Genomic DNA, 26,050 nt, shown 5'->3' with positions numbered 1-26,050 from the left:
GTGAAGAAGGGGGTGGGTGCAATCGTCCTGAGGGCTGGCACTGGCAAGGGGTATTTATATTACAATAATATCCCTACGTTAGTTTGAATTTCAATCATGGCTTCAACATTTTTGTGTAGAAAATACATCTGGATTCATTCTGTCTGCTTTCAATCTCTGTGATAAATTTGCAACATTAAACGATTGAGGGCTCTCCTGTCCTGCCTGTGTAGCTCAAGTGTTCATATTGTCTCCCAGTGGGCCTAGCAACATGGCTCACTACAATTTTAAACTCGCAATTTGCAGTTTAGCTGTGTCTTGCTTAATCGTGAAGGGATCAACAAAACTGAAAAGGATGTGAGCGCTTCATTATTGAGGGATTCCATTGCATTAAGAAAAACCAACGTGTTAATGATGGGTTTAAGAATCAAATCATCTCTAAGCAATAGCGCACCGTGTGGTATATAAATTTTTCACTTGCTTACGGCACATTCTCGTCATTCGTCGCTTCGGTGCTAAATACACTTCAAGAAAGCACAGTACAGTGTGAAATCTGCCAAGCCCCGTACTGAAGACGAGGTTAATGGCAAAAGGTGAAAGAGCATAAAACCATCACGTACATTGCTTTGTGGAAACTTTGTGTTGTTTGAGAAAAGCTTCGAGGCGCTCTCAAAAATAGGCCAGGTAGAGGGCTGTTCGGAAATTTCTGAAGCTGGGACATAGAGAAGACAGGAGTTTTTTTCTAAAGAAAGAACCGCGCTTGTGCTTGAAAAATAGCGTATAAGGTCCACCGAGGCAACGATAGCACAAACGTATACACAGAAGAGTAAGCATGGACAAACAACCAATTTCCCTGACTAAAAACCGAAAATTGTGACAAATGTGTTTTTTCATACATAATGCAAAACCTTGGCAAGATTAAAGTATATCCCATCTTAAACCTACGAGAACACTTCCCTTGAGTCTATAGATCGATAAATTTGAAAAACCCCTTGGGTCTATAGGTCGATCCATTACAAACACTAGCACGTTTGGCCGAGGCACGGAGCAGAGAGATGGACACAGCTTTGGTGAGTTTGAAATACAAACCGGCTAAAGTTCACATTTGATACCTCCTACTTGACAGAAAAAGCCATAATATATATGCTGCGAAGTTTTTCTTAAAATGGACTTGATTTCAAGTGCTAATGACAATAGCATTAAAGCTTAAACAATCGAGGTGAGATGCGTGGCAGCTAAAATACTTAGAACGTGGCTAGCTGGGTTTACCACAGAACCGAAGGTGCGTGCTTAGCGCCCTGCCAAACACGGCTTTGAGAAATAAGCAGTTGGCACATTGCAATTTGCAAAATTCAGTTGGTAGTTTGTTATATTCTCACTTCACGAAGTGGCACAAGTCCCGTGTTGCTTTTTGACAATTTGGTTTGAACGAGAAGCACAAACACACTGTAGAAGTGAACAATCTCAAGCACTGTAGCCAGGATATATTGTCAAGGGGGATGGTATAAGCGAGGAAATTGAAGAGTTTTGTATGAGACTACCCTGGGTTCCAGAGCATGAAGTGGGTGGGGGGGGGTCTGTAGGGAAATGGGGCGTTGTTGGAGAGCGCGGACGCTCTGGTACCCAGGGTAATATCTTGATTTGACGTAATATCTATGAAATCAGGGGGCTAGGGGCTCCCACACATACACGCAAATACTGTGGCTACCTCACTGCCTCCCAAGTGCTTACATATTTGGGCTTGCATAGATGTGAAAAGGGGCGATAAGCTGATGCAAATTGCAGTATAGTATTTGGAAGATCTAAAATGTTCATAATAGTCTTCCACTTCAGTTGCTGTAGTTATTTCTGACAAATGACGTTTACACTATTGTTGGTAAATTGCATAATGCCCTTTTCGGACCGCATGGAATTTGCCATGATATTTCTTGCGTTTTCAAAAAATGCTCGTTGTAACAAGCTCTGAGAAAAGTGGACCGAATCTTCTTTCAAATCTTCGATTTTTCCTGAAGACAGAATTTCAATTATGGGGCAAATTAAATGCACCACTCTAACGACGGTCAAAATTGCATCGTACCTGTCCTAGGTATTCGTATACAGCTACTGTGAAAATCGTATTGAGTTTCAAGGCATTGAGTTGTGCAAATAATCTTTTTGCGCAATTGATTACCTTGTACCCCTTATCATGCAGAAACCCAACTGAAGCTTCCCTAATTTGCTCATTTGATGATCTAATCGAAAGAAACAATGAAAGGGGTGGTCAACAGACAGATAGCAGCATTTCTCAACAGATTATTTGTTCCGGAATGACCAATAATCAGATCCACCAAACTAAATCTTTGTTCGTTAGAACCTCCCCAAATTAATATATTAACCAAATGTAATGAAGAAAACCATTGATAAATAAATTGTTCCATTCATTGATACAAAACAAGACATTGATTCGTCAGATTAGCTAATTTAGATTCTATATCAATCAATCAATCAATCAATCAATTAATCAATTTATGCCATCATTGATTGGTAAGCCAACGCTTATCTAAGTCTCTTCCATAGAGAACTTCAGGATATAACCCTAATTTCCTGATGAATTTATGAAACTGCGAATGAATGATGAATGTTATGAAGAATCCTTGGTCTCGCTTGGGACTAGCTATCAACAGAAGGATTTGGAATCCAATAGCCATGGATGAAACCGCTACGCCACCCACTTTTGCAAGAAATACGAATCAGGATTAACACTACTGCAGCAGGTTCTTGGTAACTCAAACTCAACGAACCAGCTTGTTCTCGATCAACCATTAGGCAAGTGTAAAATCCGCACCTCTGAGCCAAGCACGCGTTCGGTTTAAAATATCCTCATCTACGTACAGACACTTCGTCACTTTGAGGGAAACAAACTGAAAGCGCGGAAATTAACAATCTGGTATAAAAAAGGGGTAAGGGTGCCATTATGCATAAGGTGCGAAGGACCAAATGTCCTGTCCCTTGATTATGTCACTAGTTAAAGTCCTGTATGATATAAGACATTATAAAGAGACCTCTTATCTAAAATATTAACCTTTTCCTACATATCTATTGTTAAAAAGCATAACCAAAAGCATCTTTAGTATCTAACTTCCAATCATTGCAAAGTATCCATTTTTCAATATTTGGGCCTGCCCGCCGCACCAAACAATCTAAAGGAGGCTCTGATAATAGCGTTAGAATAATCCCAAATAGTGGAAAATACTCGAATAAAGTATTCATGATTTAAAATAAAGTATTAATGACAAAGTTTCAGAATATAGAAATATCATTGTCAAACATTTAATTATCCAACATCAGCAAGCGTTTTGCATCTTGCTGCGCATTTTCTTAAATGGTCTTTTGCCCTAAAGTTGTCATTACTAAACATATTCATTAAATTTTCTACAACTTCTGACACCAGAAAAAAGAAGCTTTTGTATTCTTACTATTGGAAAGTTTACTAACAATAGCAAATGCGTCTTCTATCAACCAAAGAAAGTGTCATCAAAACATGCATTGAACAAAAGGCAACGTTTGAAACAGGCATTGATCATTTACTTTTGATTTTAGGTGTACCTGTGTGTATATTCTACCGTTTACTCTAAGCTTAGTTAATTAGAGAAGAACAAGCTCCGCTTCAAAAGTTAATCCAATGAATCTGTGATTATCTGCTCGGAAAGAGAAGGAGGGGCATTTGTGAAGGTCTCATTTATTCTGTAGCAAAACAGGCTAACAAGAGCAAAAGTCATATTCTTATCCGTATAATGGATGTTTATTTTGGATTCTACGAACCTGAATGTCCATTTGTTTCATAACAATGGATACAATACAAGGTAAGTGTCTAAGTCACGTTTATCAACGTTATCATACTGATATCATTTCAACCTGCTTTGATTGATCAACCAAAGAAAATACGAAGCCTGTTCTCAGGTGTATCTCCTTTAATCATTTCAAGTAAGCAGTCAATCCCCAATGACGTCACAGATTTGAACAAAAGTTTCTATGTGGGAAAAGCTTAACCAGCATTGCTAGCTTTTCCGTTAGTTAAACACAATCCAGAACCAAGAGTGGCGTTTACACCTTTTTAGAATGACTGAAAAAGCGATTTGGATTTCCAATTTTTTATTTTTAATCGGTCTCTTCTACAATTTAAAATCCTCCTCTACTTCAAATTATATGTGACATGGGCAGTTATGCACTTTTTAATGCGCTCATTTAAAAAAAACCACAAATAAAAACTGATCCCTAAGATGAAAAATGCTTGAAATTGCTTGAAATCCTACTTGTAAAGATGGAATGGAAGTGACTCTGTTCAACCTACTTTCTATTTAACTTGCATAGATGAGTATAAAGAAATGCTCCATCCTTCTTACCTTCAAGATGTTCTTTTCATGATAAATCGTGTGGCTTTTTTGGGTTTATAAAATATAGCTCTTTAGAGTCTATGATAATAAGTCTGGTATATAAGAGACTTTAAAGAAACTCTCAGTCCTGAGATCATTAAAATGTTCAGAAACTTAGTGCTAACCCTGAGCTTAGTTTCTAATAAAAAGGAGTTAAAGTCTGAAAAATGCTTTATTTTCTTTGCATCGAGTCTTCGCTACTCGTGCTTGAGGAAATAGATTTCTAGAGAACAGAATAGAATTTGAGGGCAGTCCATTTTATCACACAAATGAAATTTCTTTGCAAGGGAAGACGTTAGTTTCCCCTTATTATAAATATAATACTTGGCTTGCTGCCTAATTTTGCATGCTTAAATTACCACCTGTTAAACTGCCGCGTGTTTTTTAGGTCTTTGAAGATTTAGTCGTAATTCCATAAGATAGCTGATTAAAACAGAATAGGTTAAAACTTTTAAAGTCCTTCGGGATACCTTTTTACAGATTACTTAAACATCCAAAAACAATCTTTCTTCTTTAAGTTGCTGTCCCAATAATGAAAGCATAAATGCAAAAGAACTTACGTTAGTTCTGAAGCCTGTGTTTGAAAACAAGCTAAAGAGCATATCTTGCTCTCGTCTTTCAATCGACAATGGTTCTTTTGTAAAACTTCTCACTATGTTCTTAGACCCCATTAAAATAGTGACAAATTATGATGCAACTTCAGAAATGACAAGGGCAAATACCTGGATATTTTTCTGCGGTATCAAAAATTAGGATCGACATCTGTGAATGTAAAGGCGACACTTACATCTACCACCACTGAATCTCGTATTCATACCGACTCTGTTCTTTGGCTAATGAAAGTTAGAGCTGAACAATTTTACAGCATCGTATTTGCTTATAAATGCATTCACATTGTGACATTTAGCATCCTATTTCTGACAAAACCTGTAAATTTTCATTTACAATGGCAAAGAAAACACTTCCTTGAATTCTACAATGTTATGGGCACGTGATAATGATGGTAGGGACAATAATTACGATTGAAAATTACATTGGAGACCTGATCGTACCTTATAAAAGCAAATGATTCATTTTTTAATCAAAGGCCATCATTTCTTTCAGTCTGTTTAGGATCTAGAAATATCCATAATTTTCTTTTGAGAAACCGTCTAAGGTGTGTACAGATTATGAAAAGGTGGAGTACACAATCTAGCCAGGTTTGTCATTTTTTGTCATTCGTAGTATCTTTGATGATGATTATGACTCCATTTTCAAGCATCAAATCAAGCACCGCGTCGAGTATTGAGAGTTTCAAAAGGTATGATAAGAACGTGCTTAATTGATGGAACCCGCGTTTTTACGTCATTTCTCTTCTTACTTACTCTAAGGCCCTTAATAGAAGGGGGTCTTGATAGTGGGGGAAGGGGGGGGGGTTGGGAGGTGGGCAGAAATTTTTCAAAAATTAATTAAGCGGGGGAGGGGTCTTAGTAAGTCGCGGGAGGGGGTCGGAAATATGAAAAATCTTAAAAATCACGTGATGATTCTTTTTTGGGGTCAAAGTAAGTTTCCAACTAAATTTCTAAATATACTGGCATTCATTTCAAACCCTTGGGAATTGTGCGAAAGTCATTGGAAATTGTGTGACGTCAAAGTGCAATTTTCAATCACCCGTGGTAATTTTTTCTGGGTAACCCAAATATCAAATATCAACAAATGTCAACTTCAAATTATCAGAACAAAATGAGAACAAAGTAAACTTTTTAAAGCTCAAAGAACATGTCTACCCAAAAAGGTTTTCAAAAAGAATTGGCATCCGCCTCCCCAACAACAACTCCTTACTGTAACTATAACCTGTTTTCCTGAAAGAATAAAATCCACTCATTCATTAATAATGCAATGCAATGTTTTCCTTTACATGTTAAAACTTTGTACAATGCAACCTCTTCATTTCAGAGAAACTTTACAGAAATTTCACAGCTGGAAGAACAAAGGACAAATGAAAAAAGGGATATGAATGACTGCATATAAAAATTAATCAACGGGAGGGGGTCCAAATAAGCCCCGGGGGAGAAAATCAAAACATTAATAAGCGTCCCCCTTCTATTAAGGACCTTAGAGTAATTATTCGAATCAAGGAGCTGAAGTTTATCCTCAATCTTGCTGGATATTTGACAACACTTCCTAACCCCTCCCCCTTGTAAACCCCCTGATTACACCCATTACACTTCTCTAAACATTTACTACCCTGTCTGCTGAGCATAATACTTCTTAAGGACCTTCACATCCAGGATATTCTTGAGAAATTCACTTTCATTAGCTGAATGGTAACTTTATCACTAAAATTTTTCATGATAAATCTACTACACAACCTAAGCCCTGGTGACTACCAAGGGTAGAAATACAACTTTTTGTTTGGAGGGGGCAATCCCTAACGAATAAGTGTAACAACAGCCATATTTTACATGCTACCAAGGCCCCTCCCCGGCCCCCCGGTATCTCGGTCCTTTGTGACTACAATTACCGTAACAAAGCAGGCTACGCTACAGAGTTGATAATATCAAGGAGATTTTCGTAACAAAAAACAAAGGCTCGCTATATTCTAGAGATCTTGAGATTTAGCAACACTACTTCCATTCCCTTTTAAGGTAAAATGCGTTAGTGAAGTGAGATTTAACATTAATTGTAGAAATACATTTGCACCAGCTTTATTAGACTTTGTTATCGTGTTGTGTAAAAGTAAACTTGGTGAAGTGCCTTTTACAACGGACCACCAATACGACAGAGTTATTTTTGATCTACTTATCAAAGATTTCCTGAACATTTATGAAGCTGAGGAATCATATCAAACCGAAGAAGAAACACATGATTAAGGCCTCTGTGTTAATGCGAATATGAAGAGCTAGATTACAGGGTTTCCGAGTGGTAATACGTAGGAATCGATTAGGCAAGTGTCAAGCAGAATCATGAAAGCATACGAGTTGATAGAGTACTTGGTAAGAAACCATTTGTCACAATCGTTCAAAGAATTTAAGGATGTAGCAACCGGACAAGAGACGAGCAACACGCCTTATCCAATCTGCTGACCATGCTCACAATATTATCTTTATAATCTTTTTCCTTGTTCTGCTTTTCTCACTCTCTACTTATTAATGCTCGTCTCTGTCAGTGTTCCTTTGTGTTCATATTTCTACTACACTTTGCTGTTACATCCCTTCGATAATGTCCCTCTTCATTCATACTAACCCTCTTTCATCAAACAACTCTCTCTACATGTACCCAGTCATGCATACTACTGTCTATGTACGACTTTCTCTGCTAACACCTCTTTTTCTTTCCCTTTTCCTCTGTGATTTTGCTTCTTCGTTTAACCTCTAGATGTTTCAAAGTCACTAAAAAGACAGGCTGACCCTAGATACTGCAACCACTATCAGAACATTTAAACATACAATATAGAAAGAATTCTAAAATGGGAAGCTCTAAGACTTAGAACGGCAATTTTCAATTGAATATCTAATTACATTTAACAAACGATAAAGAAATCCGGTTTTTTCCAAAACCTAATTTGAGGGCTTTCCAGCTATTACTCAAAAGCAAAATTCTCAAAGCCTTGGCAAGTGTTGTGACATGATTTTAACTCGATCGATTCAGCAAGAAGACGTGTTCTATAAAAATCTAATTTATGGCACAAAATCGAAGTATTTTCAATTGAGAACGCAGACCAACAAAACATTATTGTAATTGAATGTAGAAATAGAGTTAATTTATGAATGGTTTTCAAGCTGAAATCCTCAATGATCTTTAGCGTAATTCTTTTATGTTAACAGGGTTACATTTCATGGCAAACCGATTCACGGTTGTTTTAAAATAGATTTGAATTTGAGCATTGAGAGATGTGGGTTTTGATATGATCAGAAATACGGCTACTACACCTTGATTCCATACACATCTAATGATAAAAGATATTTTAAGATTGCAAAAAAATCAAGGCCATCATTAATGATATTTAAATCCAATCTTGGAGGCAAAGCTTTTTCATTTCTTGGAGTGCCCTGGACCTCAGCGATCTACGGATAAACTCACGAGATGAGGGTTCTTTAAAAAAAGCCTGTTGGCAGTTGAAGAACACTCTCGTTTTACAAGTGAGAAAAAATATTTCAATTATCTGAATGCAAAATGGGTGATCTGAATTGAATTGCTTTAAAACAAAATCGGTATTTAAACTGGCACATGCATACTATAGAAATATAAAATTTTCACAGCAAAAGTGCCTTTCGTTATGTGTTTTCAGTCTAACGGAAAGACAAATCAAGTTTTAAGGTCGAATTCTAGTTGAATAAGCCTGCGTGCAGACTTTACTTTCCGTTGCGATCCGTCTTTGCTCTCCTTCGCGCGGGCTTTAGTTTTATCAATGGGCGCAGAACGTAGGACTACGAAAGATATTCTCTTTAAAAAACGAAGCTCGCCTTTTTTTGTATTCTCAACGCAAATCCGTAGCATGCAATAGAATTTTGAGCAAGCAATACATATTTGAAAACCTTAATGTTGAGAAAGAATATAATTATAGACATGAAATTGAGAATGCCTGTTACAAGCATTGAGTTTGTTAAAAGAAGGAAAATCTTTTTTATATCAATAAATAAATTCATTTTGACTTTGGCCAAAAAGTGTACATTTTCATACTGTATATGAAATAACGCTTGTGTGTTTGCAGTTTCAATGAATACAAAGAAAAGTATTATCCCAAGCGAAAGAAGATATCGGATAAAACCATAACCAAAATCTAGATCCTGTTGCAGTTTGTTTATCAAATACAGATGAAAATAACAAATCCAAAAAAAGGTATTCATTTATTCAATTGGGATTTATTTAAAGATATGAGATTTGAGGTACATCTGACCCAAGAAACAACCTCAAACATCAGCTGAAGGCACAGTAACATAGGCAACATGCGTGCGACCTCCAGATACGCAATTCCTCATTCCTGTTCTTCACAGAGATTAATAAAACAAGAATAATTTCTTAAAATAAACAAATATCTCCGTTAATAGCCTTAAAATCAAGATTTCGTGTTATCAAATTAACATTTTGAGTAAGTATTCTAAAAACCACCATGACCCAGCAGTCCAATATTTAAACTTAAAATAGCAATGCCATAAACTTTCAAATTTGTTCCGTAAATTCGATAGATTGAATTTTGACCTCGTCTAGATGCTGGAAACAAATTTAAGTCTAGATGAATTGTTTTCAACATCAACATAGGTGGCCCGGGTCACTCTCTGTCTTGAAATCAAATCTGCTGAAATTATTAATAAATGTGATTTATATAAAAAATACAAATAATCAAAGGGGAATTATTGATTCCTTCGAAAACATATTCCTGGAAAATAGAAACATCATCTTAGCTAGCTTTGCCTAAAATTTCTCAAGCTAATTGTTGGTGATTCTGTGGTTTAATTTCTTAATTAGAAATAATGATTCCCAAAATAAATCTTCTTTTTATAGTCTGATTCAGACAGTTTATCTTAAGGCAACATAAATAAAAGTTTGTTCTCAAGACAGCAAGTCTAAGCATTCTTAATGAATGCTGAAACAAACAAATTAAAGGCAAAGTCTGAATGGAATGCATTTCTAAGCAAAAAGCATTCACTTATTTCATCAGAGACGCATCAAATAACACTCTTAAGAAAAATTCAAATTTTAAAATTCTTTTTAGACCTACCCGGTTTACAATTAAAGACTAAAAAATGAGACATTTTTCGTGTTAACAAAATAACTTGACACTGATAAAAAATTGATAAAATATAAGATTACTGCATGGGAAACTCTACAGATCCCTTGTAATATCAAACCTGCCTCTAGCAAGAGGGAAAATGGGGAATGTATTGTCACATAGATGTGTGAATAAAAAGAGCTGACGATTGTCCAAGCTGGTGAGCTATCAGTTATGTTAAGTACTTGCTATAAGTGTTCAACAGTAATAAATTCAACAACAACTAGCAGGCAAAGACATTGACACTTCTGCCGGTTCTCCTTTGCTTTTCACTAAACATGGCGTGAAGAATATTTCAGCTTCAAATTTCTATACACAGATTAATAATGACGACTATATTTTAGAGTTGATTTCAATAGAAAGCTTACGGACATTGACACTGGAGTGTGACTAAGAATGAAATGAAGTGACCAAGGAAGAGGACGCGTGAAGAGCCACGTGCAAGATTCCAGAAAGCCAATCAGTAGGGCTTTATCTGAGAAATCTAGGAAACTCATATCTGTTGGCTGTTTAACCCGTCACGTTTACATCCATTCCTTGCATCTTTCGACTAAAAGATTTACTGCAATTCATTTATTTGCCTAAGTCAAAATGACATCAATGACGTAAGGTATGATGATATCAACTGTCGATTCATAACCATCGAATAACGGACGTAGGTGACTTAAGTTGAAAGGAAAGGTTTTGCTTTGACTTTAACTATTCACAATTATACAACTTAATATGAAAAAAAATGAAAAGCTCCAGGTGCCAAAAGATAATACCTGAGATTCTCAACAATCGATACTTTCTACAGAAGATTTCGCCTGATCGACTCTTTACTAACAAGATTCAAACCTATACTTTCTGAGTATATTAAAAAGTGCCTCCAGTGCGAAAAAGTGTATTTTTTCACTGCAACATCACGAAAATTTTCATTTGTATATAAGTTGTGTGAAAAGATCTGCAGGAAGGCATTCATCAACAACAAAGATGGCTCCTGCTGAAAGCTGTCAAGTTTATTGTGATTGATATTGTATAAAGATAGACTGTGTAAGTTGCGTGTAGAGAATACATGCCCGAAACGTCCTGTATTTAACAGTCTATTTCATGTTGGTACTTAATTTATACGCTCATTATATTATCGAATAAAAATAGGCTTATCATAGCGACATTGCCAAACTGTGTAAACAAAGGTGCTTGGAGGCAAGAGGAAAGCATTCAAAGCATGGCCATATCGAATACTTCTTCGTGAAAACTATGCAAAAAGGTTTGGTACAGTTTTAAGACGAGACCAAGCATACAGTTAAGCAACATTTACATGTGAAGACTTCCCATATACACGATAGCAGGCAAAATCAATAGTCATGAAGCTAGACGTAACAAGAACAAACCATGCGAATAAAGAGCCTAGTTAACAAGCATACGGTAGCCAGTGTCTGCGACAAGAACTGATACCATAACTGGAATTTGGCTCAAATCTCCCTCAAGTTCTTTATGAAATAAAAATGAGGAACAGAAGATGTGCCAAATTCAACTGTTATTATAGTTTGTAGAAGAGTGTGTGGACACGCGGACACAAAGAAAACTAATTTTACTTTGTTTGATGATTATTAAGGAGACATACACAAATGATTTGATATAATACAACAATGTCTGGAATATTTGATAAACATGAAGCATCTTTTTACTAAATATCATAAAAATAGCTCGAGTCAGCAAAAAATTCAATGCCCTAAATAATTAAGTAAGCCTTTACGTGGCTTTCTTGACAACCATCAAGCATTGTTACACCTATATGAAACTTAGATAAAATAAATCTAAAGTATGGTTAAAAGGTTTTCAAAGACGGTGACAGAGAAAAGAAAACATCTTGGTTAAAATAGTCCAATATCTGAGCAAAATTTACATTAGCAAAACTTCAACTTTAAACGACGAGACTGGGAAAAATGATGTTTCTTAAGATTGAGTACTTCATTCTTACTTTTTGGTTGGTGCAATTATACCTTCCAGCTGGGTCTAGGGAAGAAAAAACAACGTTAATGCTATAGTACCAAAGTAAGGAAAAAAGTAAGGTACTTGTGGAAGGTACAAAATAAGGTACTAAAGTAAGCAGTAAACTAAGGTAATAAAGTAAGGTACTAAAGTAAGGTATAGTAGAATCGTTTGGTTGAAAACATCTCAACGGCAGGCAAGAACGTTAGGAAAGCATGAACGTTCTGAAAATAGTTAAAAGCAGCTATGATTATAATCCATATTTGCTGTGTTTGAAGATACACAGGGCAACTTCAGCATTTGATTAAAGAGATTGTTTAAAAATTGCGAGACTAGTTCTCATGGGACTTAAGAAGCTAATGCTGTATTGACGTCATCATGACGGTATGCTCACTTGATTAACCTCAAGAATTTTGCTGGTAATCTTTTTGTGTTCAGATGTAAGTAAGGGTTAACGCAAAATGTTTTCATTTGAGGAATTTGAAACTGAAAATATTCGAAAACTCTATGGAAGTTTGATAACAGATTAAAATTGAATCATTTTATCTAAAAACCACTAGATTTACCAGAGAAAAATTGACAAAACATTAAACAGCAAACAGAAGTACAGTAAACACTCACTTTGAGTTGCTGGTTGGTTCTCTTCAAAAACTGTATCTCTTCAGCGTGTTTTTTCTCCTCGATTGCGCGTCTCTCAGCCTCTCTTTTCTCGATAGCCTCGCATTTGGCTTTCAGTTCATTCACTTGTCGTTCTAAGTCCTTCTTGTCATCCTCTAGCTCTTGTATCTGGGTAAGTGGACAAATTTCAGGTGTTAATTACTTCTAACAACTGCTTAGGCAAGGTTAGCAACTGTCGGAGCAAAGTAAGCAACCACTAGATTAAGGTGAGCAACTGCTGGAATAAGGTATAGAACTGCTGGAGTAAGGTAAGCAACTGCTGGAGTAAGGTAAAAACTGCTGGAGCAAGGTAAGCAGCTGCTGGAGGAAGGTAAGCAACCGGTGGAGTCAGTCAAGTAGCTTGTAGAGCAAGGTAAGCAACATGTGGATTAAGTGAAGGAACTGCTTGGGCAATGTTAGAAGCAGCTAGGTCGTATTTTCAGTGTGAAAGAGGGGGAGGGGAGGGGGGGGGGGTAAATAAGTTGCTTTAGCCATCTGTAAATTGACCAATCAATGGCCAATCAATAAACGTGCGAGTAGTAGTAGTAATAATTGGTCAATTTTTATTTGCTTAAGCCACTTTAAAACCTGTTGATTGCCTTAAAGGAGATTCTGAAGTGAAATTTTTCTTTCAAAAAAACGACTGCCACATGTGTAAAGAATTTTAGAAAACACTTCATATAAATGTAAAATAAAAACGTTAAGTCTGTTTGAAAATCTGCTTGAAGAAATTTAAGTGACAATAGATAAAAGGTTTAAACGAATACTCATTCATCATAGATAACGTTGAAGATGAATTCTTTTTAGAGTGCAAAATACAAATACCTTTTTCTCCATATCTGACTTTCCTTGCTCTGCCTGCAAAGCCTTTCGCATGCCAAACGCAACGCTGTTATTCAAGAGTAAAAATTCATGAAATTAGATTTATCAAATTTTCAACAGAAGACAATAAGATTTCAATAAATTATAAATATTCCCACTATATCCCGGAAACTTCTCTTTAGAAGCTAAAGAATAAGTTGTAGTGATAATCTTAAAATGAGCAATATATGTGATAGATGGGTAACATGAGTTGAGTCAGCTGTAGGTGGCACAAGTCAGTTTGAGAAGATCCACATTTTAGATGTTGATTACCTGCTCTCGTAAAGAGTCTGGTAAGCAGCGATTGTCATTCGTATTTCATCTCTCACACGCAGCAACAACAACCCTCTCTCGGCGCAGTTGATTGTAACTTGTCTGATCAGCTCGTCTAAAAGAAAGTCGTTTAAACATAAAAATAGGTTCATTTGTTGAAAACCTGGAAGACTCAGAAATATAAAGTAGGAGAAACGATATATTACAAGGGCACGGTGTGCAAGCTTGGATTTGAAAGCACAATGACTTCCTAGGCCTGTTGAATCCCGCAGGAATTTCGTATCGTGAGTGGAAAGGTCGAATCTAAGAAAACTATCGAGGGAATCGGCACTCGGGGCCCTGGGATGCAATGCTTATGATGTATGGCTGAATAAATGTGCTGAATGGATTGAAAAATGGCATGATTGCTAAAATTGACGTTTTTCTTGTGATCTCTTATCAAAGAATCTCTTATCAATCGAAGAATACTAACCGAAGCATTGTGAATACAGCTCTCTCCTCACAGGGCAAATGCCAGTTTCTCTTGCCTGTCGTTGCTGCAAACGCATGTCAAGTTGCTCCTGTGATGGAGATGGAGGGTAAGATGGCTTAGCAGAGCATAATACATTTATATCTATGAAAAAGTGATTGCGTTTCTATGAAAAGTGAAAAGTGTTTCTACAAAAGTTTCTACAAAAATAAATATATCTGGCAAATAGCCAAAGCCATAACGAAAGATGCTCTGCAAACCAGATAAAAAGTACTCAAAGAACTGGAGCCGAAGTTTCATGTATCCCTTGAAGGTATCTTTTAAATGAAATGTCGGGTTTTAGACATTACCTACAATTAAAGCCTTAGAGGTCATGTTAACTAGCAGTCATTTAAGTGAAAGTTGGCAAAAATGAGAGTTACCTGAAGATTGACAACATCGAGTCTAGTTGCTGGTGTGCTTGAGACCTGCTGTATCCACAACTGTCCATTTTCTGTCCATTCTCTACAAAAGAGATCATCACTAACATTAGACGTAATTAAAGGCAAAATTATTTTGCAGCATATCGAATAGCAGAAACATCACGTCCATATCAAGGCAACAATTTAAAGCAAATCAGACAAGCAACCAATGGACAAAGGTTTAGATTCTGAAATCACGCTTACAGGAGCTGCCTTTCATAAAAACGGCTTCAATTGACCAGAGCCTGTTAGTAAAATCTTAGGTAATCAGCTGAGGTTGTGGAGCATATTGAATTTTCAAATATTGTAAGTCCTTTTGTCTCTGACTCTTAAAGAAAAATTTCAACGGAGAGGAAATATGAGTTCTGCACTGTGATTAGCCCAACTATGACACATGTCGAGCAACAGTGAATGAAAAAAAACTGGGCAGTTTTCCCGCCGAATATTACCTTGGTGGAAGGATGGCATTCAGGATTTCTTCTGTTTGATTTTTATTCAAGTCGGAGGACATCGGAGGGAGTTTCCCAGTCCGTGGAGCAGGAGGCACCGGGCTTGTCGATCCTCCATTTGCGCTTGAGTTTGGCGGTTGACTTGCCTTGAGAGGCCTAGCCTGGAAGGTAGAAAGGAAAATCACAAATTGTTACTTCTAAACTATGCATTTTCAACGGTGGTACGTTACCAACGGCTAAGCTGCTTGAAAAATAAGCATGGTGCATTTGAGATATAGTAGCCAGACGAAGTCCCCGTAGTACCTTTTTCTTTTTGAACGAATAATAAATTCACTATAATTTAAGTATCCTTTAACATCTAACGACATTGAATACTTCACAGTGTATCCCCTGATTCAAACAAAATTTGGTTTACTATGACGCAATGAAATACTGATACATAAAATCTACCAACAAATGGGCTAACGTAAAAGGCACGGTGTATAAATCTGAACAAACCTGAACAACTTTGCCCGTTACAACAAGCATGTGTACAAAGTAAGGCGAATAGTAACACAGACATTAAACGGTCACCTTAGCAAAGCGACGACCCACTAAGCCTCTATTGCCAAGTAATAATAGTGCAACATTAACATTTAAAAGGCTAATCTTGTAATGCTTAGTGCACTAAGGCCAATTTCAAGAATTCCTGACAAAGCGACGAGCTACTTTCTAAACCAAAAACGCAAACCAAAATAACTATGATGAAAACGAAAGAATACATGTGATATAAGTGTAAACATTCCCTATATCTGTCCAATGTCGATTGGTAACCAAGTTAAAATGCATTGGCTGTATGTATGCACCTCTTTCAAAAGCAGATCCAACGAGATTGAGATGTCTAGAATCATCCCTTGCAATTTGAAGTGTCAATCCCGCAAACTAGCTGACTTGCTTGAATATGGCGTTGTCCTTCATTGAATATTAATGATGCTACTTCAGAAACATATGTCGTTACATATATGATTTATGCTTATCATTACAAAACAATCAAGGGTCTCTTTTCTTCACCTGCAAAACCAGTAGCCTCATGGCCTGGGGGAAAAAGCAGAGACGTTTATCTGCTATTCGAAAAAATTTTGATGAAAAGTCTCTTGAAAATTGCCTAGCACTGCGAATATGATATTTCTTGTTCTATTGTGCTAACATTGATCAGAGATTTGGGCTTCTTTGCCCCAATCCCAAGAAGTCGATCACCTCTGTGTAAAACAGAAGACTTCGTCGCACATCGTTAGATATGCTATGCAGGACCCTAAGAGAGACAACATGCTTTGACCGATATCTTTAAATATGAACTGATCTGAAAATTTCTTTTCTTTCATTATATTGATTTCGGGTAAGAAATCCCTAATGTGGTGTCAACTGCTAAAAACCTCCTATTACAACATATTGTCTTTTTATGTTTTACAGTGCGAATCATCATTTAGCCAATTGATCTAATTTTCATACCATGATTTACCCAGCAATTCCCAAAAAGATGGGTCACATTGTGCCTTCTTCGTTGGACAGAGATACATTGTGAAGGTCAACCTCAAGTAGAATTAACAAGCTTAATTTGGCACAAATTATTGCAAGACCAACATCAATTCGACTGTATATTGTTTGCAAATACCAGTCGACAAAAAGGCTTTCCAATGTGATAACAACATGAGACACTCTTAAACTTAAGGAGAATGAAAAAGGCCTAGCAGAGAGATTGGGATGTCAAAATGTTTAATCGGTGTCCGCAGGAGATTAAAGTTCCAAAAATGGAGATTCCTCGCTTTAGATTCAAAATATTTCCAGGCTGTGACTTAAATAACCTAATCGCATTTCAAGCAGATTTGACCCAAACCCGAGTATGCGACCTCCTCTTCAATTTATTGCTTAACAAAAAACGCCCACCACAATTAACGTTGCGTTTTATAAATTATTACAATTCTAACCATTTGGTTTACAAACACGAGTCTTGCAGACAAAATTTTGGTCAGCTAGGCAGCAAAATTCTGTAAGCATGATTTTAAGATAATCTCTTAAGGCAAACATATACCATACATTCTTAGCACTATAATTAGGGAAGCGTAAACAAAACGAGGATTTAAATATCAATGATAAAATATAAAAATGAAAGCTCTAATCGGCGGTGTATTTTAGATACATCTTATTTAATGACAGCCTTTAGCAATGTGACCTGTATGTTATGACATAGATTCTTGCACAAAATATTACTTCTGTGTGGTTTCCAGATACACTGCAAATAGATGGTGTTTCTTGGGAAAGATGGCAGCAACGGGAAGCATTCAAATCAAGCAATAAAAAATACAAGGCCAGCTTCTAAAAGCATGCTACTTGACCTAGGATCGGCACTAGCAAATTTATCTTAATAAGAGCATTTTCTTTCTCCAAAATGTTTTTGGGGAGTTTCTATGTATTTAAATGTTATGTGCCTGGCTATTTCGAACGAAATCTCATACCCTTTGCCATTACATCACATTCATCTCCATTACATTCATTAAATACATTAATTTACCTTAGAAACAAAGGTCAATGTCGAGAACTCTTAACAATTCAGCATATGTCAATACTCATTTATGTAAAGAAATTCTTAAAAGATGATGTCATTGATTTTAACGTTAGGTTCTTCTATTCAATTCTTCACGCCAGTAAGTTTCCAATAGAAACTTTTTGAGGAAGGTTTTCGCAGCTGCAAACATTGAAACTCGTCAATGCGTTTATTCTTTCTTCAAATGCTCATGACATTCCTATCAAAAGATTTACTTCCTTTCTAATGTCGTCCTAAGGTCAGGAAAGCTTATTTTTCATTCGGTGTCTAAAGTTTTGTGCAAACCAACCAACCATATCAATAGATTATGAAATTTTGGAGCTCTGGTTGTTTTTAAAATCCGAGTGATGAACTTAAGGGCATGAACTTGAAAATATTTAAACATTTATAGGATATGAGCCAGTCACTAGATGTCCTTGACAGAGTCACGTTTGATTTGGCAAATAAATGTCAAGAATGGAACATGGAATTACAACCCGCTGGGACTAGTAAGATAGGATTTGAGTATTTCAGTAAGGTGGGTTTGAACTCTTTTCTTTTTTGGCTTTATTCTTTTGCTGCTTCAGCTTGGGCAATGGCAGTAGCTTCAAAAATTTCATTCAAATCGAGGAAAAGCAGGTATTGAAGAGAAAATTTTTGGGATAAGACAAATAGTATCACGTGGAACAACTACCTCTTCTACTTACGTCAAGGAATATATCCAACTAGAAACTTATCTGTATTTGCTTGTCTCTTGAAATTCCTAATTTCTTCAAAAATTCTCGTTTACAAAGTAGTTGTGGCATAGGTTTTCGAATTCAAACAAGATTCAAAATGTTCACGCTAATGGCACGAACAAGTAAGCATGTTATCGGTTTTTTCCTTCTTCACACCTGCTTCTCCACTTAGCCGAAAATGCAATTCTCGTTCAATATTGCTCGCACTTCTGTAACCAAAGAAACACGTTCAGGTGTAGGAAAAGTCAGATTTCTCCAAAGGGGAACTAGTGGTGAAGGGACAAAGTCGAGAAGGGCAGGCACTTTTGAAAATTACGCTATCACACTAACATAAACATTTGCAGAAAGAAAGTTCCCAGCAAACATACTACTTTTTGCTGACACCAGACAAAACTTTCCGATGTACTTGAATTGCGTCCAGTTATTGATAAATCAATATCACGATATTTTTAGTCAGTAGGATCAATAGATCTGCTGACTGATAAAACGGAGCAAAAAAATTGTTGATTGGGTAAGAAGGTTGAAACTGCTCTGAGAATTCAGTTTTGGGGAGGGATGGATGTATACACAGTCAAATAGATCGTATAGGGCAGCCCATCATGCTGCTGCAATACTGCCAACGCAAATATCAGTCTCTTGGGTTCCAAGGTGCTACCTAATACACCCAACAAATATAACAATGCCAAAAAATTGAATAAAAAGCCAATTTTAACCTACGAGATGGATCATGTGCACTTAAGCGCGAATGTTGGCTCATGAAATAAATCCGAACCAGAAAGAGCAATGGCTGCGATGAAAATACTGGTGAATCTGATTTTAGCATTGTAAAAAGGACATGCTCTATATTCTCAAGAGACAAAGCAAGGAATTTTTCAAAATGCTTCAGAACGAGCTGTGGCCTTCCAGGTGGACACAAGTAACATTAAGATGCATGTGTAGTCTGTAGACACCAGTAACATTGGGCAAGAAAGCTTATGCCTATAACTACAAAGAGAAGTAACAGGCTAACAATACGTTAGCAAAATATTATAATAAAGAGATACATACATGTTGCCAGAACATATCAAACGAAGCTGTCGACATTTCTTGACCAAATTAACACACGGAATGAATGTTTCCAAGCAAAATTTTCAATGGACGAGTAAGTGTATACTGGCTGGATATTAACGAAGCTGTGTGCGTGGGAACTCACGACCTAGACACCAGTACTCAAAAACATTACGAACAACCACAAAACCCGAGCTTTGATGTGAAGAGAGCTGGTAGATCGCGATATAGTGTCACCTGTCTTTATAGTAGGGTAAAAACATGCTTTAATAACATAAAACCGAATTCTCAGACCTGTTAACACATTTCACAACACTAAAGATAGGAAAAATCAAATGAAACTTCACAAAGCAAGTTTGCTCTTCAGTATAAAGAGGCAAGACAGTAGACCTTAGCATACAAATGTACAAAAAAGGCCTTTGTGGATTTTAGCGACATTAAGGAACATGATAAGAGCAGTACTGAACATTGCATATTGAGAAAGCGTTTGATGGCGGTTCAATATAGAGCGACACAGTCAAGAAATCAATAATGACAGTCTGTGAATACTTTTTATTGAAAGCTGAATACGAAAAAGACAAGAAAAAGGAGAGTTGATTTCAAAGGTACGCAAGGACTTTGATAGAAGCTTTAAATCTCGAAAAACCAAGTGAAATGGAAACTGAAGACCACATGTCCAGCCTAATGATCTAACGAGGCTAATTGGCAACTCTTTCCAGAAACGTTTAGCGACAATGACAGACAGTCGAGCTCAGAAATCCAAGAAAAGAATGCGACTGTACACTTTTCATTCAACATGAATGAGGTCAAAATCCGATTAGCATTTTTTGAGCAAAGAGCAGCTGCTATGGTGCTAATGACTATGCTTCTAATTGAAAATCAACACATGCTTACGTGTCTTTGTAGCAAGATCCCTAATTCGCAGTTGTAGCAGGTGATGAAGTCCACACCAAGCTATACCAATTCTTTGTTAAAGAGCTACGTTTCGTACACAGCAACGAAAGAGAAAGCAGCGTAGGTCATGCTGAAATTGTAGTGAAACTCTCTTTTGGGATTTCATCAAACAGGTAAAAATTCTAATTCACTGAAACGTGAAATTTATGACATTTATCGTATCAATGAAGAATATATTTTTTAACAATTCTGTCCAATAGTGCTAGATGCGGTATAAGGGTAGCTGCAGATAAATTGGTACATAGAACAAGCGGTTCTAAGACAGGTGAAGACAGCATAACTTGGCAAAGACATCGCAACTTAGACAATTCTTTTCTCTACACTTGTGTGTTAATATATATGATACAATGATTGTCAAGAAATCCATAATAAATCTGCAAAAGAAATTTGCAAATGACCTCTATCAATATAGCGAAAAAACGTGATATCCAAAAATTAATTCACGGAATTTAAGAGGGCAAAAAATCTTATGAAAAGAAGTGAAGCTAGGATGAAGAGAACAACAAATGTAGAGCAGTAAGATAAAGCCAAAAAATGTAGAGATGGATTCTTTGGTGCTCAGAACTCAGTCAGTTTTACAGCAAAAATTTATAAAAATTATTGTATAAAAGAAATGAGATTAAACCGTGACTTTGAAGCTATAGCGGACAACAGATTACTAATTCAGATTGAAAATGTTCAGTCTTAGAATTCAAGAATATATGCTTTGTGCCTCAGTAGTACAGAAAAATACAAAGTTTACTTTAAAAGTTTTCCATAAATTCAACAATAAACTAATATAAACTGTTTAAATAAAAAGGTAAGTGGAATCATGTGAAGAAATTAACCAATGGTGTTTGAAAATAACAGGAAAACTGACTAACATGGTATAAGCTAAAGTGGCGAGAACATGTAAAAAACAACAAAAAGAATGAAAACAGAGGGCAGCAGTAGTTTGGGTGTATCTTTGGAAACAATTTGCACCAGCTTTAATTTATTCTATTTCTTGTATGTATACATGTAAAAAATTTTTGGAAAAAAATTACTTTTGGTCTGTACCACAAAGATGATGAAAGCAAGAGTGAAATCACAATGTGGCCCCAGGTAGAAAGTGCTATTGGGTCCTGGGAAACTTCATTACAGAAAGCTGTTATCAAAGACTTGTTGGCATGCTGGAAGTTTATTTTCATTGGTATCACTTTTTACTGGCATGCTGGAATTTATCATGATGGCATGATAAATTGGCATGCGGCATTTTTTAAAATCAATGAAAACCGAGAATTGGTTTGAGGGTGAGCAGCAGGTTAGATGCAGAAGTGGCTCAAACCTCGACTAGACTAGATGTATCCAACAAAACCTTGACTCAACTAGATGTATCCAACAAACGAATCATTGAAAAAGTTGATGGTGAGCAAGTGCTTTTTGCAAAGGATTGCAAATATGATACCATGTTGAATGGAGTTAGCAATTAGCTCAAATAAACTTTCAGAATATTTTAAGCAATTGTTTCAGATGATTCGCTATTTTTTTAGGCATACTTTTGTAACATTTGATAAATACCATTCTTGAAATGGAACATGTTACTTCAAGTTTTTTCTTCAGGTAAAGAGCAATAGAATGAAAATTTTGAGGGTTCCTTCTCAATATTTATAAGAAGTGGGGCGAGTACCCTAAAATGCCCTCAAGTTCATCTGTCTTTGATTGCAATACTAATTTGATATTATGAAACATTAATTTGGATGTCAGTCAGGGCTCAACATTGTGTATTTTCAATTGGATTCAGGCTGGTGGATTATGCTTAGCCTTACTTTTAGTATATTGCAATAAAGTTACTCCATCCAATATCACAATAAAGTTACTCCATCTTTAAATGAATATGAATTTATGAATATTTTATTTTTATTCATAGATCTAGATGTCTAGAGAGTTTTGATAAAGAAATTCAACAACAGACACTTAAGTTAACAGGCTAACAAACAATGGTAAAATGATTAAATTATACTGAATGAAGAAAGATGATATGAAAAGTCATAAATAGACAATGACATTCATGAATTTGCCATCATAAATTTCCACAAATGGTTTTTAGTGAATCAATGTAATTCTTCCAAGGGGTTTTTTACTTTTTTTGCTCAACAGCAATGGATGCAAACAGTGGCAGCACCAAGGGGCGTATGGGGTGTAATTACTCCTTCCCCTTACTTTTGCAGAAACATGTTCTACATATTTGGTCTCAAAATGGATTTAAAAGCCCTAAGGAAATATAACCTGGTAAAAGGCATTGAAACAAGGTGAAAGAGGCGTGGTCTCACTGGCCATGCCCATTGTCCTCCCACTCTGCAGTAGCTAGCGCCACCCCTGGATGCAAAAGAAGGTAGATGGTGATATAGTCTTTCAAATGGTAATGTCAATGTAAGCTGCTCTTGTTTATAAGCAACCCTTGCAGCTTATGATTGAATATACATAACAACAGCCATTTTCAATGCAAGCTTTTATCTCAACTGTTTAGGTAAGTGGAACAACTTGCTACACTACAATCTACAATATTTGCATTTGAGATTGGACTATTATCATCACTTTTTAGCCCTCCTCCAAAACAAGTTTTCAATATTCACATTACAAAAGGCCAACAAAACTGCTGTGGTTAGGGTCTTAAACACCAATTGATTTAAACAGAAATAATCAAGGCAAGTCTGAGATACATTCAAATGCATATAAACCTAATCAGTAAAATGCCATTACCCTTCCTCCTTGTAGACAGACTGTATCATGCTATTTAGTTTATTTCCTTTTTCCATCATTGATCTTATTGATCTTTTAATTTGTAGCAAGCCTGTGTTCCAAAAAAGTAGCTGGGTGCTGAGCATAACCCTACTAGGTCCCTCACCTGTCTAGTCCTTGTAATTTTAGTCATCCAGTCTTATATACACCCCTCAACACAGGTCTAGAACTCCTTAGGCTTGCTCTCTATCACCCATGCAGCACCATATTTTAAAATTTCTGTTTTGCCTTTCTTTCTCTTAAATTCTTATTAGTTTTCAATCTTGTTTGATTTGTTTTGTGTGTTTTATCTTTTTGCTGAATTTCTTTCTTTTTGTCAAAAAATTCTTTTTGTTAAATCGTTTTGTTTTCATGAACCTTCTTCAAAAATTCAGGAAAAATTATTTGGTTTATAAAGCCTTGTACACCTTTTCAAACAATGATACACCCCTGAAGCTTTGTTGAAGTTTAAGGTACAGTTAACTTTTTTGCATGATTCTAATTCCCGTTTAGAATAAATTTGAAATAGTTTTGAATGGCCACAAGGTTGTTATATTCCATGCTCCTGTAGTCTTGTTGTGCAGAAGGTCTGTAATAGTGTGATAAAATTCTATAGCATGAAAATTCAGCAAGGCTTCTGAAATGGAAACATCTGAAAAAGGCACTCAATGAAGCGCCAAAACTCAATGAAGTGCCAATGACACCTAATTAAAGAAGTAACTGATCTTCTATGGTACTTGAAATTTGAAACAAAATGAGACTAGCAATCTACATGCAATTTTGAAATTGATTGGAATTTTACATTTGGGGGAAATTCGGTACAGGCTAGGAACAGGGCCACTGAGAGCCACATCTAGCCCAGCAACAACAGTGGTGTAACGCATGGTGTGCACATTTATGCACAAAACTAAGGGCCCCCAAACATTTGGGCTCAGAAAGGACCCCAAGAAATTTCTTGGAAGCAGATTTTTGGATGAAGATATATGTTTCTAAAAAGCATTCACAGCATTATTTAAACGAGTGACTTAACGTGAGCAACCATAAAATAATGATGTAAGATATAGCATGTCAATAAGGTTTCTTTTTAATGCACATCTACGTCAGTCATGAAATTTAGTATTAAGTCAGGGGTATCACAGCCAGAGGGGGCAGGGTTGGGGAGATGGGTTTAACTAAATCAGGTTATAAAGTGGGGTCTTTTAATTGGTTGTTCCAACCAATTTGGTGCATTTGATTGGTTGAAATTCAACCTAGCCTAAATATTGCTGATTTAGCTGTGTCAGTGTGAATGCAGCATAATCAAACATTTATTATTCATACCAGCATAGCTTTCTTTAATACTTTGATAAGTTTCACATTCAAATTATTAGGGAAAGAGAGGAGTTGTTATTTCATTTCATGTGCCACCATTAGAGAACATAAAAGATTTTAGGCAGCATAATTTTTCTTCATATGTTGTTGTATGTTATTTCCTGATCTGTTATTTCCTTGCCATCCTGATCTAGTCAGAATGAGGAAACTAAGGTGAAAGCAGATTGAGCTTTCGGTTGTTATTTGCAAAAAGTTAATAATTTACGTTTGGCATTTCAATTTTCAAGACTAATAATCTAATTGTATTTTGCCCGAATCAAGTTCTTAGGCCAATAATGATAGGCCTTCTTTCTAACTTTCAAAAGCCTGTTTTGAAAAATCCAATAGACAGAAACACATAAACCCTTTTTCCTACTTACCCTTGGTGATTTCTTTTCTGTGTTTCGGCTAACCAAAACTGGATTATCATACTTGACAAGTGAGGCACTAGGAGGAATCATGGTTTCTGCGCTCTTCAACAATCTGGAAAATATTGTTTAGGGCTCAAAATTGCTGAATCCTTCCACTTTGTACATGTAAACGTTGTTGCTATGACGATAAAACGAAACCGAGTCATCATGCAATGAGAGGCTCTGTAGCTCTAGCAAAGATGGCGGGTTGGAAGCAGTTATCACGCGTGAACCAAGCATTGTTTCCACAGTTCGAAAGTCTAAAGCATGGTAGATTGGCTAAACTGTTCCATCTTGTACGAGATTATAAAGCTGTTGCTATTTCAGGCGTCAAATATGCTCGAAAAAGGCCGATAAAATTTGGTTCCCAACTAATTATATTAGGCTCTTGCACTTACTTATGGACAAAAACGCCGGATATGCAGTCTTATGAAAATGACCTATTTGACAATTCAAATCAGTTATTGCAAGTAAGCAGTTTAATAAGGAACAGGAGGTCTGAAAGTTATATAAGAGAACTTATAGAGTGTTACTATCAAGGGAGACTTATATGCAAAAATTTCGGAATATTCTCTCTCGTTATGAAAAGTGATTTTGGAAATGAATGTGACACTTTTGACAAGAACTGTTACTACAGGCAGCCAAGATGGACAACACTGCAAGAAAGAATTGTTGATATTGGTTTCCACGGAAGATGGTTATTCTTGGAAAGTTATATGACGGATTTTGATGTAAATGACGAACAATTTAGTACACAGAGCTAGACATTTTAAATGAATGATATTTAGAAGAGCTGTTGTTGTGATCTTGTTGTATTGCTCCAATTCTTCAATAATTTTTTTTAATTTTATGACACTGCGTAGTCAAAAGACGTATAGCTTCGGACAATGATAAACAAATTTTCTCTCTATTTAGCTGCCTTTCTACAAATCCATGTTTCCTATAATTTGAAAGTTCGCCAGTAGA

General features: G+C 36.2%; 2 protein-coding genes across 5 annotated transcripts; one reads left to right on the top strand and one right to left on the bottom strand.

Moving 5' to 3' along the window:
- Positions 1-11,995: 11,995 nt before the first annotated feature.
- LOC135689633 (33 kDa inner dynein arm light chain, axonemal) lies at positions 11,996-25,196 on the bottom strand. Of its 4 annotated transcripts, none has more exons than XM_065206929.2 (8): positions 25,055-25,196; positions 15,288-15,448; positions 14,800-14,881; positions 14,381-14,468; positions 13,909-14,023; positions 13,600-13,663; positions 12,739-12,903; positions 11,996-12,141 (listed from the first exon to the last, which is right to left on the bottom strand). In XM_065206929.2, the coding sequence occupies exons 1-8, from the start codon at positions 25,133-25,135 to the stop codon at positions 12,103-12,105; spliced, it is 795 nt and encodes a 264-aa protein (XP_065063001.1). In that variant the 5' UTR covers positions 25,136-25,196; the 3' UTR covers positions 11,996-12,102. The 4 variants fall into 4 exon arrangements, with proteins under 4 accessions (XP_065063001.1, XP_065063003.1, XP_065063002.1 ...); XM_065206931.2 differs by lacking the exon at positions 25,055-25,196 and adding an exon at positions 19,632-21,243; XM_065206930.2 differs by lacking the exon at positions 25,055-25,196 and adding an exon at positions 16,133-16,381.
- A 61-nt stretch (positions 25,197-25,257) lies between these two features.
- On the top strand, positions 25,258-25,876 carry LOC148960178 (mitochondrial import inner membrane translocase subunit Tim29-like). Its single transcript, XM_089116240.1, has one exon. The coding sequence runs from the start codon at positions 25,258-25,260 to the stop codon at positions 25,846-25,848; it is 591 nt and encodes a 196-aa protein (XP_088972366.1). The 3' UTR covers positions 25,849-25,876.
- The last annotated feature ends 174 nt before the right edge of the window (positions 25,877-26,050 follow it).

The sequence above is a fragment of the Rhopilema esculentum genome, chromosome 5, assembly GCF_057945365.1.
Source record: "Rhopilema esculentum isolate cy_ngs chromosome 5, ASM5794536v1, whole genome shotgun sequence".
Taxonomy (NCBI): Eukaryota; Metazoa; Cnidaria; class Scyphozoa; order Rhizostomeae; family Rhizostomatidae; genus Rhopilema; species Rhopilema esculentum.
The sequence above is the reverse complement of the archived record's forward strand: the minus strand, read 5'-3'. Positions and strand labels throughout refer to the sequence as shown.